The 17,977-nt window shown below is 40.3% G+C and overlaps 1 protein-coding gene across 2 annotated transcripts in view; it reads left to right on the top strand.

Moving 5' to 3' along the window:
* The window catches only part of impact (impact RWD domain protein), a 69,228-nt gene that overhangs the window by 38,010 nt on the left and 13,241 nt on the right, over window positions 1–17,977 (top strand). For both annotated transcript variants that reach the window (XM_080723062.1, XM_080723063.1), the window contains 2 exons: window positions 2,720–2,793; window positions 12,589–12,679. In XM_080723062.1, the coding sequence (XP_080579188.1) occupies window positions 2,720–2,793; window positions 12,589–12,679 (165 nt within the window). The remainder of the gene's footprint in view (window positions 1–2,719; window positions 2,794–12,588; window positions 12,680–17,977) is intronic.

Below are 17,977 nucleotides of genomic sequence, written 5' to 3'. Positions count from 1 at the left end.
TCAAGTTACAAGATAGAAGTTAAGTTACAAAACAAACATTTGGGCAATAACATGAAATGAATATATTCATTTTGATTTACCTGTTGTTGTGTTCCAGAATCCCCTTTGAAAAAGCAACTGCCCCTTTTCCTTCAATTCTGATTGCTTTGAGGGCATGTCAGTGTCAGGCCGACATGACAAGCCAAAAGGTGCCTGTAATTGGCATCTTACTGGCCTGGCTGTGTTGGGGAACTAGTGTACCTGGAGAGAATAAGATTTGTTCTCATAGATAGGGAGCCCCAGTTCCAAAAGATCTGGTTGCCTATCCTGCGCCTATTAGAGTACTTGAAAGGAGCAGACAGTGCTTAGTCGCCCCCTAGGGTCACCTGCTACTATATGCTGTTTAGCTACAGGGTGTGATTGCTCTTCATGCTGTTCGCCTATCTCTGGGGACGCGTGCCGCCATCAGCCGTTTATTTATTTATCATTATTATTTTTTGGCTTGTTGTTTGTCTGTCTTGTTATTGTTGCTTATATTATGTATGGTTTACTTGTCATGATTGTTTTTATTTTTCCCTGTTTTACGTTTGTTCGAGTTGAAATTTGCTAGATTAACAAAGTAGCTTCTGTCAGTCAGGTAAGAGTAAAACCAAGACAAGGCTGTGCCTGACAGACCTACCCAGTGCTCGAGACGATGTAGTAGAATAGAGTGATCCAGAGTATCAAAGGCGGCCGTTTGATCCAGAAGGAAAAGAACGGACACATTTTTCTTTGCAGAGGACATCCTGAGATCATTTACCACTTTTACCAGAGCTGTCTCTGTACTATGGCCTTTTCGGAAACCTGATTGAAATTTATTGTGAAGGTGATTTGATTGTAGAAAGACATCTAGTTGTTTGACGACCACTTTTTCTAGGATTTTTGCAAGGAAGGGAAGATTAGAAATTGGTCTATAGTTGGCAAGAACGGAGGGGTCAAGGTTATGTTTTTTAATTAGAGGCCTAACTACCGCTGTTTTGAGTGAGTGTGGAAAGACACCCGTTTGTATAGAGCCGTTTACAATAAGTAGGATGTCTCCGATGACACTGTCCAAGACATCTTTGAGGAAGTTGGTGGGAATTATATCCAGTGAGCAAGATGATGATGTCATTTGTGTTATGGTTTTTCTGAGTTGTTCTTGGTTGATTGTGCAGAAAGAGTTTAAGTTTCCCCTAGCAGTGTTTGTTGGATTTCCAGGTACGGTGCTGGCTGGAGTAGCATCACGCATGATAGAAGCTCGAATGTCTGTAATTTTATTGTCAAAAAATGATGCAAACTCATTGCATTTATCTAACGAGGGAGGGAGAGACTGTTTATAGGACTGAGGAGGGTTTAGAAGGTGATCTATAGTAGAAAATAAAACTCTCGGATTTTTCCTGTTCTCATTTATAATTCCAGAAAAATATGCTTGCCTTGCACGGCTTCGGGCTTCATTGTAGGTGATAGTGGAAGTTTTTAGAATCTGTTTATGGACAGGGAGTTTGGTTTTTCTCCAGACTCGCTCTGCTTGACGGCATTTCCTCTTGAGAGACCAGATATGCTCGTTCAGCCAAGGTGTTTTTCGGGAGCCTTTTTGCTTTTTAATTTTTATAGGGGCCACTATGTCTAGGGCACACTTTACTTTATGGTTGAAGTGCTCAACCAGGTCATTTACAGACGGACTAACAAGAGGCGGGGAAGAGCAAGGTAGCAGGAGGGGGAAATCAGAGGCTGCGGTTGAGCTAAAAAAGCGTTTTTGGATGGTGAGCGTGGCAGTATTTTTCTGAATACCTGAAAGTGTTGTACAGAAAGTCAGTACGAAGTGGTCTGATAGCTGGGGTTTCTCGATAGATTGGTTAATCACAGTATTCAAACCTTTAGTGATCACCAGATCAAGAGTGTGGCCAAGTTTGTGCGTTGGCCCAGTAACGTGTTGAATAAAATCAAAAGATTTTAAAAGCTCAATAAAGTCCATGGCCGGAACATCTAGGTGGTTATCTACGTGCAGATTTGCATCACCTGAGATTAGGGTCTTGTCATAGTTAGTAGAGCAAATTGATAGGAGTTCTGACATCTCTGTTAGAAATAAGGCTTTGCTGCATTTAGGAGGACGATAGATAGTAATGATAATCATAGATGATTCATTTTCTAGTGAGGTGGCATAATATTCAAAAGATAGAAAATTTCCAAGAGAAATAGGCTTAAATTTAAAAATATCCTTAAAAATAATAGCAAGACCCCCCCCTCTCTTACACTCACGACCTGAGAGCATGAAGCTGTAGTTAGGGGGGCAGGCTGGTCCAATTGTTTCTGTCAACCCTGATCTGTTCTCTGTATCTGCTATGGACGATATGCATAAAAATGAAAAACTTTAATAAACTGATGTAAAAAAATAAATAGGGAAACGTAAAGTTTCCAACATGTGCGATAAACGCAGATCCCGTGAGCGACGTTTCTAGGCTTTCTACTGGCTATACAGAGTGAAGACCTGCACCTCATAAAGAGACCAAACATGAGTTCATAGCACTGACTGAGTTCTGCTCAAAGTGCATTGCATGAAAGTACGCTCAATCTCCATATAAAATCCCTTCCACAGCTGTGTCGTTCTGGAAAGACTTAATAAAATGCACTTGTGAAATAAAACAATTATATTACCACTGTAACCTACAATCCCTGAATATTATTAATTGTTCTATATATATATTTTTTTTTCTTATTGCAGGTTAAAGTTGTCCTGGACAAGCTGTACGAAAACAAGAAAATTGCGAGTGCCACGCATAATATTTATGCATACAGGTCAGTTCATGCCCAGTGTGTGGTCTCTCAACATGCAGATTAGGCCAATGTGTTTTTGACTGAGTGGTATACATTTTGTATAAATGCTTTTAAACATTTAAAAGTTACCAAAGGTCTGCTTGTGTGAATCTGACTAAAATATTGTAAAAGCCCCACTAGCAGGCCGCTTATCCTCAGGTCGAGGTATTTTGTTAATTACAAACGGTTATTAAAACGGTTCAAAGGTTAAATGTCTTTCACTGGCTAAAGCTAAACGGAGCTGCACAATGGCAACAGTTGACATTGCCATCCGTAGAGCCCTGCTACTCGGCAGCGGTGGAAAGGATATTATTCAAGTATCTGTGCTGTAAGCTATATTGGAATCCGTAGGGAAGGAGCGCTTGTTTTCTGTGATGACAACGGAGGCGCGCCGGCTCAGCGCCGCTACTGAGTTATGTGCTGTTATTGATAGAATTGTAACTCTTCAGTCTTCATCCCCCCGACTTTCGGCACATCCGCATGGTGGTCCAAGTGAACACAGCAGAGCGCTCCCGACCTCCGTTCAGCCAAGCCACGGATTCGTAATTTATTCACCCCTGTTTCCTAAGGATTATCGCGTACTGTACTGTTTTGAGGTACTTTTATTTTGCAGGAGTATTACCATTTTCAATACTATATATAATTCTAGTTCTATTCTACTACATCTCAGAGGCAAATATTGTACTTTTACTCCACTACAATAGTTTAACAGCTTTAGTTACTAGTAGAAAATAATAATACCTGGCAGGGACGTGCAGAGAATGTTAGAGAGGCAAGGGCTAAAATGTCTAAAAGGGTCTTTTGGTGGAAATATACCAGACCTCCAAGCTCACAACGCGTTGTGCTGCGACGCGTTGTGAGCTTGGAGGTCGGCTATTTTCTGTACTTGATACACACTGAACTAATCATAATCAAGTGAATGCTGGAGATGTGGCGTAACGGCATGGCAGATAAAAGGGCAGGGGCTCAATCCCCCTTTGATGTCTATGTGTGCTACCTGGGTACTTCAAAAGAGACTACCCAAATAAAACATACTGGAGCACTCGACTGGTCTGCAGGTGTTTTATTGTTTTGTTTTAAAGGTGACTGACTGAAATGTAAATTATTAATGTTAAATAAATATGGATTATGGATAAAATCCATAACCAAAATAAGAGACACGAGCCAAAGGACTATATTTCTTATATTGCTGTATTGAAGAGAGACAGACAAGGTAGACAGAGCAGTGGGCTGCCATCCTGGTGGTAGCGTTCTAATCTCTCTCCCCAACCATAGCGGTCAGGTCGAGAATTCTCTCTCTCCCAAAATGGAAGTTTAACATGTATATAAAGAGTACAGTTATGACAGTAAGAAGTCGTGGAACTTATTCATTTGTTCCCATATCATAACAAGGAAGTAGTAGGAACTCATTGATTCGTTCCTATATCATAACAAGGAAGTAACAGGAAGAAAGTGACACGTAGTGTTGGTAATTTTCCACCACTCGTGACTTATATCAGACAGAGGAAGACAGTGAGTCTGGTGACATACAGTATAAACCAAAACATGATTCTATTCAGGGCATTCAAAGTTATTATGACCTTTAATCAGTTTGCCTGACCCTACAGTATCCGACCAAAATGTGGTCTCATACTGTACGTTCAGTTCATATATATATCTTATATGGTCATATGAGACTCAAACACAAACATAATTATGTATCATAATTTATCCTAACAATCTATCCTTTTAATTTTTGTATGAGGTTCATATGACCTCCATATTAAACATTTTATCAGGGTAATAATAATAATAATATTATGAAGACTTTAATAATATTTATAAATTCAAATTTCGAAAAGGACTGTAATATATTTTTTTTAAAAGGGAACTGGAATAAATCCTTAAAGTTTAAAGAAATGTGACACATCATTCATCGTTTTTTACAGATGAATGAAGACAGAATTAAAATTGAATAAAGAATTAAAGAATGAAAAATGAAAAAAGTCGATGATGACGGTGATGGCGATGATGATGATGATGATGATGATGATGATGATGATGATGATGACGACGTGGTGGGGCATTGTAGAGACGTGAGGGAGGAGGACGCAGGATGCAGTTGATGTGGGGCCGGTTCTTCTGGGTCGCTTCTTTCTTCTCAGGTGATTCCTAGGGGGGACGAAGACTTGGCCAGTTTACTGTTTCAACAACAATTTAGTTCATCATGATAGTGTTTGTACTACACATGGCATCAACAACAGTGCAACAGAATTCTCACCGACAAGGCACGATTTTTACATCGTGCCGCTGCGGTTGATTGGCTCGTGCACTGGTCTGGCCGGGCCTCAGGTCGTGGTTCGTCTGCACCCCATCTCAGTCAGGTGGTTCTCAGTTGACCCGATTCTCCTCCTTCCCCACACTGCCTTCCTCCTCTCTCCGTCAGCGTCAGCCCATGAAACAGAAATATTTCAAATTAAGTTTCAAATAAATCTTAAATCGATGAAAAACCAAATTAAATAAATTAAAATCAAATCAAAATGAAATTAAAATCAAAATGAATCCTTAAACACTCCCCTTTTGTTACAACTTATAGTTGTGACATAACAGTTATAATAAAATAATTTAAATTATTGAAATCAATGAAATGAGCTTTAAATCATACACTACAGTACAGTACAGTAGCAGCTTGGGCACAGGGGAGTCAGTGATAAGTAATACGCCTCAGGGGCGAGAAGCGACCTTGTGTCTTTCCCAACTAATTTGGTTGTTATGGTAACCTGGGACATGACGTTCCCAACCAAGAGACTTATGGGTAATGGAGTTTTTAACAGTAAGAGAACAGAACAATTAAACAAAATACCATAGACAGTAAACAATCAGAACGTTTACGAAAAATAGGAGAAAGGAAAGTCTAAACAGAGACATGTTCCCATAACAATTCTCTCACACACAGACCATCTGACCTTGAAGGCGGCAGATGTCTAACAGGCACACAGGCACACATACGCACACACCTCGACAGGCATGAATCACAGTCACACGCACGCTCACGCACGCACTCACACAAGAGTGATGGAGAGGGAGTGGAACAGATAAGGGGTTAAAGCGACATTTACGCACAGGCGCATGCCCGCACTCACACATACAGTATTGGAACACACACACAAGTGCACGCACGCACGCACTCATGCTCACAGAGATGGGAGTCAGAGAGGGGGGGTTTACTGAAGCAGCACCCACACGCAAATCTTCTGCTCGCACACACATACAGTACGGTAAATTCATTCTCACAGAATCCATTCATCACATAAATGAAATTATAGTATAATACACAGCCAGAATCCTCTGGAGGATTTTAAAACTTAACGTTACAACATATTATATTAATTTAGGCTAGTTCCTGACTCCCCTGCCTGCATCGCGACTGCAGCAAGGGAGTGAGGGACAGATAAGAGTAAACAGGAATTATCAATACTGTAAACGACCATAATCCTATGGAGGGCTCTAAAATCTTAAAGTTACAACAGTTTAAATGAATTTAGGCATCAATAATTTGAGTTAGTTATTCTTAGTCTTAAATCTTAACTTTAATTTCTCAGAGACATTTTAAAACGTCTTAAAAGTACTTAATATTACAGAAAACAGAACTGGTCAGTAACATAGTCAAAGATAAAATATTTGTTTCTCAATTTCCAATGGCTGGGCCAAGCCATGAAAGTGAGAGACCTAAATAAACACAGTATTATCGGTACATAAACAGATAACTGACAAATACTGACCATTTCATATGGTCCAGTCATAACAAGCTATAACCACAAACTGACTATGAGCACGGTTTTAATCAGGCTGACTAGAAAGCACACGCCCTAGGTTATAAGCCCAACATATAATGACCATTCATAGGGTCCAAACAAACTGACGACAAAAACAACTGTACCGTAAAAAGTTAAAGTCTGAAAATCAGTATTGTCTCTGCACTCCTCATCACAATGAGAGAGCGAGAGCACGAACCAGAGAATTAGATAAAAATAGATAAGGTGTTACGTACCACCCGAAACTTTGTAAGATGAAACAAAAGAGTTTTACGACCAACTGTATCTATAGATAAGGGTTTAATTTACGACGCGTGTCAAACCAAAACATTCCTCCGACGGAGGGAGAACATAATTCACAAATCATATCAATTATCATTACATTAACATCGTTAATTCAAAATTCAAAGACACGACGCGTTACAGGGATTTAGTAAATATGTACTTATCTTAATCACTTAGGAATTTGCCGATGCGCAGAGATCCAGGAGGTGCAGCCGGGCGGTGGTGCATCGGTGGAAAATCCAGCCTTTCGTCACGGTCCGGTGCTGCTCCTGGATGTCTACGCGGTTCCACATTAATCCAAAACTCAGATAACACTGTTGTCTAAATAAAATCCTTTGTCTGAAAATACAGAAATGTAGGATTTCCTGGCTGGTTCCAGATACGTGTTGCAACATTGTTCCACCGGGGGAGAGAAAGTGAACCTTAAATGGCTAACAGCCCTGAACACTTATCCGTCCCTCAGTCGGCCAATGTTGCAAACAGTATCCCGGCTCGATTAGGACCATTTGAAATGTAAATTATTAATGTTAAATAAATATGGATTATGGATAAAATCCATAACCAAAATAAGAGACACGAGCCAAAGGACTATATTTCTTATATTGCTGTATTGAAGAGAGACAGACAAGGTAGACAGAGCAGTGGGCTGCCATCCTGGTGGTAGCGTTCTAATCTCTCTCCCCAACCATAGCGGTCAGGTCGAGAATTCTCTCTCTCCCAAAATGGAAGTTTAACATGTATATAAAGAGTACAGTTATGACAGTAAGAAGTCGTGGAACTTATTCATTTGTTCCCATATCATAACAAGGAAGTAGTAGGAACTCATTGATTCGTTCCTATATCATAACAAGGAAGTAACAGGAAGAAAGTGACACGTAGTGTTGGTAATTTTCCACCACTCGTGACTTATATCAGACAGAGGAAGACAGTGAGTCTGGTGACATACAGTATAAACCAAAACATGATTCTATTCAGGGCATTCAAAGTTATTATGACCTTTAATCAGTTTGCCTGACCCTACAGTATCCGACCAAAATGTGGTCTCATACTGTACGTTCAGTTCATATATATATCTTATATGGTCATATGAGACTCAAACACAAACATAATTATGTATCATAATTTATCCTAACACTGACGTTTCGACTTTCGTCTTCCTCAGAGTCAAAGAGTTTGACTCCTTTGCTTTGAACCTGTTTGACTCTGAGGAAGACGCAAGTCGAAAAGTCAGTCAACTGTCACAAAGTTGTCCCTGCACTGACGAGCCCTTCTACCTTCTGCTAGCTGAAGCCTGCATGGACTTCTCTTTACTTATTTACTAGGTACTTTGCAGCTTTCGATTATTCATAATTTTATAATTGTGAATCAGAAAACATATAATTTGGAAAATAACATGAGATAAGCTCACAATTGAGAGCTTTTGGTTGGCTCTTTTTCAAATATCTGAAGAATAAAATAGGGCTTAAGTGGTTAATGATCAGTAATTGTAGAATTAATCAAGGCCTGGGAGACATGAATGACAACGGAGACAGACCAACTTCTTTGTGTCAGGAAAATAGACTGGTAGTAGAAGGAACCATCTTTGAACACAAGAGCATCCATAAACAAACCTGGACATCCCTGAATGGCAAAACCAAAAACCAGATAGACCATATTATTATAAACAACAAGTGGAGAAGCAGTCTTCAGGATGTAGTGGTTAGACGAGGAGCAGATATTGGTAGTGATCACGGACTGGTTCTAGCAAAGATAAAGTTAAAACTTAGAAAGACAAAGAAAAGAGATCAAAGGGAACTGTTATAGAAATTAATTAATGTTTCACAAGGATGAAGGATTTGAAGAATTGACAAAGATTTATTCAAAAGGGCAAAAAGTTGAACAGAGTATACAGCATTCACAGCATCAGAGGAGCAGGCCTCCTGGCCTGTCCTGTCAGCCCCTCCGGGCACAACCCTCCCCTGCACCATTATCACACGGCTCTTATAGTCCATTCTGACAGAGATGCTATTCTAACATGGTAACATGGTCTTATAAGGCTATGTTCTAAAGATAAAGCAACATAGAAATAGTTACACACAGTACAGATTATGCTGACACAGAGAGGTAGAAGTCACAGGAGGATGTCAGCTGTTGGTTTGACAGATGCAGGCAAATCTACATTAGTGTGAGATTTGCTTTAAACTAAATTCTACAAAGTTGAATATACTGTAAGTAGGATACACATTTGACAGTCTATAAATATTTCTACTACAGAACCTCCACTAAATGTAGCAAATTTTAAAGATCCAGCCGTGAAGAAAACCATCCATATAGAAGTGAGGAACAGCAAAACACCAAACCAGCAAGAGCTAGACCTTTACAACTTCAATGAAGTGCTTTGCGAAGCTGGAAGGAAAGTGCCAGGTCCTAGAAGGAGACGAAATGATGTCTGGATATCAGAGGAAACATGGAAGGAAATAGAGGAGAGAAAAGAAAAGAAAAAGAAGATTTTAACAACTAAATCAGAAAGAATGAAGGCCAACCTACAGAAGTCATACAGTGCGTTAGACAAAGAGGTAAAGAAGGGGGCCAGAGCCGATAAGAAAGCTTATATAGAACAGAGGAAAACAGGCCTCATGGTTAGAATACCAAAGAAGGGTGATCTGTCAAATTGCAATAACTGGAGGGGAATTATGTTGTTACCAATCACCAGCAAAATTCACAGTCGAATTATTCTAAATAGAATACACAACTCAGTTGATCATCTTCTCCAACAAGAACAGGCAGGTTTTCGTAAGGGAAGATCCTGTGCGGACCATATATTCACACTGCGACAGATAATGGAACAAAGCAATGAGTGGAGCGCAACCATCTACGCCAACTTTATAGACTTTGTTAAAGCTTTCGACAGTGTTAATCGCCCAATACTATGGAGAATACTCAGCCATTATGGGATTCCCGATAAGATCATCTCTATCATTAAGATGCTGTATAGAGACTTTAGTGCTAAAGTTATATGTGGACCCAGCCTCACAGAGGAATTCAGTATTAAAACTGGAGTCAAACCCACTACTTTTCTCGCTCTGCATAGACTGGCTCATGAAAGCAACCATACAGGAAAAAAGAAGAGGAATAACATGGACAATTACAGAAACTCTGGAGGATATTGACTACGCAGACGACATTGCCTTGTTAGCCCACCGCCACGAGGACATACAAAGTAAAACAGAAGACTTAGTAAAGTACGGCAAACAAATTGGTCTCAACATCAACATAGACAAAACAAAATTGATGAAGTTAAACCCTGCCCAACCCCTCATCATTCTGTGGAGCAGGTCCAGGAATTCACCTATCTGGGTAGTAAATTAACAACAGACGGAGATTTAGGGGCAGATGTTCTGAGTAGGATCTCCAAGGCAAGGGGAGTTTTTGCCGTGTTGAAAACCATAATGAGATCAGTAAAGATCAGTATAAAGACTAAGTTGAAGATTTTTAAGAGCAACGTCCTTGGGTTCTCCTGTACGGGGCAGAGTCATGGAAAGTGACACAGGCCATCTGTCACAAGCTGGACGTGTTTCAGATGTCTTAAGAGATTATTTTTTGCATATAAATAGCCATATTTCACATTTTAAAATAACACTAGGAATTCAGAATTATACTGAAGAAAATACTCCACACACTGAATAATATTCATACAAAAGTTACAACTGTTATAACAACACTCTGCCCACATAACACTGCCCACATAACCCAGGAAGAAACACTAAGAGAATGTCAAAAGAATTACTATTATTATTATTATGTGGCAGTTCCAACAAATGAATTCACATTCATGTAATAGGCCTACTGATAATACAATTCTATAAATCAACACAGAAGCTTAAGATACAGCCATCAGCAAGTTAAAAGAGCGTTTTGGTCAACACGACACATACCTATCAGTTTCGTCTTGTTTGTCTCTGTGGACGACAGGCGTTTGCACTGTCTCCACTCATCCATCCATCACTGAATGCGAGTGTACACGTGCAGGCACGGTTTTGATTGTGCATATACTTTGCTGTGCGCGGTATCTCGCAGCGAAAATAGGCAATCTACAAGCTCACAACGCGTCAGGCCGCAAAGCTTTGGGAGCTTGTAGATTGGCTATAATTCTGTGCGCTTACTGCATTGCACTGCGCTGCAACTGCGCGCAATTAAGCGAGCTCTACTTCAGCAGAAAGGGGCAGTTCTCTTGCATGTTGCCTCGAGAGGTGGCTTTTGCGTTTTTTTTTCTTCATCACAGGAAAAGGGCACTTTTTCCTGACGGCCAAAAGGGCAGGTGCTCAAGCACCCTTTGATTGATTGATTGAAGACTTTATTAGAAGTTTGCATAGGAAAAGGTACAATTTCATGACGGTACAGTTCACTGGTACAAGGTCTACTAAAAGGAGATCCATGAAAAGACTAAGCTTATTTCCACAGGAAACCATTTAAGTATCTCATATAACATTGAATGACAGACGAATAGAACACAGTACTATGCAGTAGATATATAAAGAAAAGAAAAATGAGAGAACAAAGAAAAAAGAGTCTAAACAGTAAGTAAGTAAGTTTATACAAAGAAGGGGCAGGGGAGGGTAGGGTTGGGCTAGGTTAGTTTTTTTTTACCAGTTGCGCACGGCTGCTGCCTGTAAGTGGTTTTTCAGGGCAATTTTAAAGGATGCTAGTGATCCACACTCCTTTATGGCCTTCGGTAAGGCTTTCCACATTTTGGTGGTATAGCAGAAAAAAGAGTTTGACCCTTTGTTGGTTTTGACTCTGGGTTGAAAGTGATCTGTGGCGCTGCCTCTGGTGTTGTAATTATGGACATCCTTAATGTTTATAAAGTATTTTGACAGGTACTTGGGTATCATAGTGGTGTAGTGTATCTTGTACACCAGGCCCATTGCAAGTTGCTGTACTCTGTACTCCCTTTGATGTCTATGTGTGCCTGATTACCCCAATTAACATAACAATTAACATACTTTACATTTTATTCATGAAAAATGTAATTACATAGTGAGGCTTTAAGTAAGTTTGAGTACAGACCTTTTACTTGAACAAAGTATTTTCACACTGTAGTTTTGTTACTTTTACTTAAGTTAAAAATCTGTATTCCACTGTTGGCAACCTCAAAATGTAAGGATTGACCCGAGTGTAGCAGACAGTAGAAAACATATTCTGGGGGTCACCAATATCCAAATGGTTCTGCCTCTGGGGAGCATTAATACGCTCAGTAAGTTTAATGGCAATGTGATTGTGACATTTCTGGTGTGCAAGTGGAATCTGGGCCTAAGAGCAGTGCGGAAAGGCCCATGGGGCCACGGAAAGCAGTCGGGTTCATCGATTCAGAGCATGAATAGGATGAAGGCAAAGAGCAAATTGGCGTCTGGTTACTGCCCACACCCAGTACAACATTGATTCAGACCACTCCAGTGGTGCAGTGGTGATTCAATGTTTGGGGGGTCGCAAAGTCGCTCAACACCTACTATACAGGTCTATTGATATGCATATAGGCTTGTTTCTTTGTTAAAACAAACCCCGGCTGAAAAAAGATATGGGTCGCCGGGGGCGCGCGACCCAAGACCACGGCAACACTGCACCACTCCAAAACAAAATCACTATTGAGAATTGCAGCACAAACTGTACATACGGACAGACTGAAATGACCTTCTTGTTCTCTGTCTCCGCTGTGCTGTAGAATCCACTGTGAGGACAAGCAGAGCTTCATACAGGACTGTGAAGATGATGGTGAAACGGCTGCAGGAGGAAGACTGCTTCATTTACTGCAGGTTCACTGTACAGTGGTTATTAAACTTTTTCATGTCAAGGACCCCCAAATTAATTTGTATTTGGCCACAAACCCCCATCTGTGAATGTTTGTACCAGGGGCTCCCATACAAGATTTGTGTTGTTAAATGTTTAAAAAGATGTTTCACCGATTTCGACACTAAATGCCTTTGTTCTGTTGTGAGGAGGTAATTGGCCTAAGGGTATATTGTATATATAGAAACTTGTCGTTTCACGTCACACTTGGTAACACCAAAAACAGGTTTGATTGATTTTGTCCCAGTTCCCAAAAATCATTGTTTCTCTTTAAGCAGATAGAATTCACACACAGAATAACATTATGTTACTATTTATTTTAAGCCAGATGATGTGAACCACATTGTTTCACGTCATCTGGCATAATTTCCCCCCCACACACACTATATGAGCTCTTCAAATCAGAACAATGGGATTTAGGTTCAAAATCAGTGGTTACTTAGAATGGACCTCGGGGGGGGATTCAGACACCAGAGGCAGCACAGCAGACACAGTGTAAGAGACGTTCTGTGAGGTACAGTCATAGGAAGAAAGAAAGAAACGTAACTTCCATCCTGAGGTAAATGAATCTATCCTTACACCTCCTGCTCAAGTTCCCCACAAATATCCCTGTGGAGAGGGTGTGGGTGGTCTGCCTTTCTCACTGTAAGCACTTTCGCCAACCTGCTCCACCCCGTCCAGAGTAGCCGCAACAATGGAGACAGCCTTCCTGACCAAACTATTCAGGTTGCCCCCCCTTGCACACTTTAAGTGTGCACACAATCTTCTCTGTGAATTAGCCATGTTGTCCCTTATAAAAGTACGATCGCTATTGAGGGTTCTTCAGCTCACAGCTGAAAATAATTCACTCGAGGATGGAAGAATGATAGTTTTTGCTACTGTATGTGACAAGCTCTAATGATTGCTTTAACACCAAAACAATCTTGGAAAAAATAGTCCATAGGCCAGACCCGTCATTTTCCTACATCAGTATTTAGGCCTAACCTATAGAATAGGGCTAAATCAGAAATTAGCCTACAAAACAAATATGCAAAACAAACAGCAAAATGTGTTCCCGGCCTGAATGGGTTAAAAGAGGCAAAACATATGTGGTATTAGTTTGTTCGTCTGACATCCAGGAGTGATAAAATGTGTGATAGCAGTTTCAGAAGGCCAGCTGAATACCATTTTAGGGGTATAATCTGATTTTCCAAAACCACATAATTCATTGTTGTTTAAACTCCAAAATTATTCACTTTTATGCACATTTCTGATGTTTGTACCATGGATGGACATGACTAACATCATAATATAACAACAACAGACAGGCTGAATTATACTTCTGGTACCCATACCGGGCAAATCCAAGATGGCTGCCACTCTGAAACGGTACACCTTAAACTTCTCAATGAAACATCATAGAATCATGAGTGATACCTCTTTTTATGAGTTTATGAGGATGCAGAAACCATTTAGACATTAGGAGATGAAAACAGGTGCGCTTCCTCTGATTGCTGCCACTGATTTGGGCAGTGGGTGCTTAGCTCTGGGTACAACTGAATTCAAAGATCCACATGAGTGGAAAAAGCAGCACACCAAAGTAAAAATACAAGACAAGCTCAGATATTAAGTTCCATTTATTCTGAACGCTTCAGAGCGTTCAGAATAAATGGAACTTAATATCTGAGCTTGTCTTGTACTTTCACTTTGGTGTGCTGCTTTTTCCACCCATGTGGATCTTTGAATACCATTTAGACATTACTTTGAAGAGTCAGAAACTGGTAAACTGAAGGTGCACAACTCAACTCAGGAAAAGAATGTATTTTTCTCCGTGCCAATTACCAGACTTGGATATGGAGATGCTATGTGGAGACTCAACCATCTGTACCAGATCCCATTCAGAGTGAATGGACAACTGTTGATGGTGGACAGTTAGCAATTCATTGGATGCGCACAGCCCCCCGCACCAGATGTAGTCCTTGTTTTTGGCTTGTAAATGTGTACGAATATGCAAGCTTCTCCGTTTTCTGTTCCCAGACAGCGTTTTTTGGTGAAGACCAGCTATATTCAATTCTTTTCTGCCAATAACTTAAGAACAGAACTTCGTGGAAACACACTTTTTCCCCCCAGATGAAAGTAGAGACCCTCTTCTTTCTTTTTAGATATTTGGTGTTTACATTGTCATAGAGGTTGAGAAAGAAAGTGGCCGCACAGTCATAGTCATAGAGCAAAATATTCTGTGGGTCTTGAAAGATATAGTAAAATGCTGGTAGTGACTGGAACTTGACATTGATCTCTAACATGTGACACTGAACTTGAATTGCTTCAGTTACATCATAAATGAACTCAGCACCCCAGAAAACCTATATTTTGATAGCAGAATCATTTGCCACATAGGCTACCCATTTTTTTCACCAGATATCAGATATAAGGGCCTAAAACCAAGTAATCAGCTGCTATTTTGACATTGCTATCATATCATTTCATAAACTAAAGACATGTGGCAATGCAAAAATCACATGCAACCTTTGCCTCCCTGAATAATACCGATATAGGAAAATGAGTGGTTGGGCCTAGGGCAGCCATCTTGGATTTGCCCTGTATGGCTAACAGAAGTATAATTCAGCCTGTCTGTTGTTATATTATGGTGTTAGTCATGTCCATCTATGGTACAAACATCAGAAATGTGCATAACACAAGTTTAAACAACAATGAATTATGTGGTTTTGCATTATCAGATTATACCCCTAAAATGGTATTCAGCTGGCCTTCTGAAACTGCTATCATACATTTTATCACTCCTGGATGTCAGACGAACAAAATGATACCACACATGTATTTCCTACATCTCGGTTGGCCTATGGACTAAAAGGGGGTGCTCAACTGCTCAGATGGATGGACAAACACACATGGTCAAATGTAGAGCGGCTGGCACCGCTAAAAACCGCCAGGGCTCACGTGTGACACGTCACATAAAACCTGTTGTTTCATGTCACTAGGTGTGTGTGACGACTCGAGAAACGACGAGTTTGACTTCGTCGGCCACGCACCTCCACATTTCACAGAGAAATAGACCGTAGACATATGCAGCTATATTTTCGTCCATGCCTTACCCCATATCCCTAAACTTCTTTTCCTTGTTTTACTATTTTGAAAAACATTTTAGAATAGTTTAACTGGCTGATCTACATTGATACATTGTGAGCTAGTAGATCGGCAATTTGAAGTATTTCAAATGTTTTTAAAAATAGTAAAAAAAAAAGGCAAAGAAGTTCATAGATAAGGGGTAAGGCATGGACGAAAATAGATGGTGTGTTTCCCACACTATATATACACACAGACCCTTAAACATGTCATGACAGCCTCAAGAGGTCTTTTCAGATCTATTTGGGGGATGATGTCAAACACAAGCCAAACACTTCAGCAGTGTTTACTGTAGCTTACTGTGTTGTGTACTTTACGTGTAGTGGTTCAGTCATCACTACAGAATGTCTGCAATCTGCAACACTCTTAAGCACTTAACCACTTAAACCCCAGATGACCGGAGTCCCCCAGGGCTCTAGCCTAGTGTATTCTCTGTTTTATTTCATTGTGGGGAAAGCTCTAGCTGAAAATAGCCGATCGACAAGCGTGTTGTGAGCTTGTCGATCTGCTAGCATGCAGCAAAAGATTCGTTTTATTTCACACTCCGTATTTTGCAGTGCAGCAGCAGCAAAGGTAAAAGTTTGGGCTTGTTTCGCAGGGATATCCCAACTAAAACAATGAATGCAGGACTGCTGACACTGTATATCAATGTCCCGTATTCACATATTGTATAGCCTAACTGCGAATTGCAGAACATACTGGAGTGCATTCATACAGTAGACCAGTGGTTCTGAAATGGTGTGGCATTCTGTGACAACCACACATTGTTGAGACAAAGTTAGAAAGTGCTGCCTGGGTTGAGTGGCTTCCTCTCAGCAGCTGCACTTGAGTGGAACAGGCAGGTAGATTTAGATCAGAGAGAATAATACATGCCTGGGCACTTCAGGGGAGACTATTAGTTTGCAGGGTGCCTCTGCAAAATGATAAATATGTGCAGATCAGTCGAGTGCTCCTTTAATTGTCTCTCCTGCCTGCCAGCTATTATTCTCTCTGATGAAGTTGTCCCTCTTGAAAATGAGCACCGACGAGCATTTCTAAACTCAAAAAGAAAGGAAACTTGACTTCGGTCCATTATATCTCCCCTTTAATAATACCAATTTCGAATGTGTGTTATATCATTTCTATCGTTGATTCGTCACCTTTACAAGGAGGTACAGTTTGTAAGCATCGGGCATTTGTGGAATGAGTGCCACAGCCAAACGTGTGGGTAGCGCCGATCCAAAATGTGCCAAAATTCAGTCCATTATGTCTCCCCTGCCAAATGGTATTGTGTTTGATATCATTGTTATCGTTGATTTGTCACCTTTATAACGAGGTACAGCTTGTAAGGATCTGGCAATTGTGGAATGAGCAACACAGCCAAACGTGTGGGTAGCGCCCCTCCAAAAATGGTCAAAATGGCCTGGCAGGCCAGCATACTGTTCTTTTGGTGTTCACCTTTGTTGCTTGGAGCATTGAATGATTGCAATCTCCCACAGTAATAAGGTAAAGAAAAAACAACACTTTGTAAATTTTAAGCTCAGTGTCAGGGAATCCCAAAACGAGAGTAAATGCCAGCAGAACAGTATTGCAAGCCATTTTGGCAAAATCATGTTTGGCACTACCCACACGTGTATCTCATGCCTCAAATGATTTGATTGATTTTTATTTGGATCTCTTTTAGCCATGGAATGTCCCATGCTTACAAGCTGTACCTTGTTGTAAATGTGACAAATCAACGATAAACATGATATAAAACACCACACAAATTAGTATTATTAAAGGGGAGATATAATGGACCGAAGTCAAGTTTCCTTTCTTTTTGTGCAGCGCATTGGACTCTTTGTAGGTATATTTAGAGGTTTGTCCCCAGTGGTGCAGCCTATATCTAGGTAAGGATTATGGAGACACTCTGTCTTCAGGTGAAGAGCGATTGTTCTATTTTAAGCAAGGCAACAGATAACCAATGCGTTTTGACTCTTGGGTTTTCAACACACATTATTATACTGTAGATACTGTACAAACAAAAGAAATATATATATCAGTACTTTTGTGTGCACTCATTTCCCAAATCTCAATACAGGCAAATTCAATACCTTAAAAACAATATTTTAACCACTTTGGTATGGTATGGTAAGGTATGGTATGTTATGGTATGGTAT

This window comes from Nannobrachium achirus, assembly GCF_963921795.1.
Source record: "Nannobrachium achirus genome assembly, chromosome: 1".
NCBI lineage: Eukaryota > Metazoa > Chordata > Actinopteri > Myctophiformes > Myctophidae > Nannobrachium > Nannobrachium achirus.
This window is presented reverse-complemented; position numbering and strand designations above follow the sequence as displayed.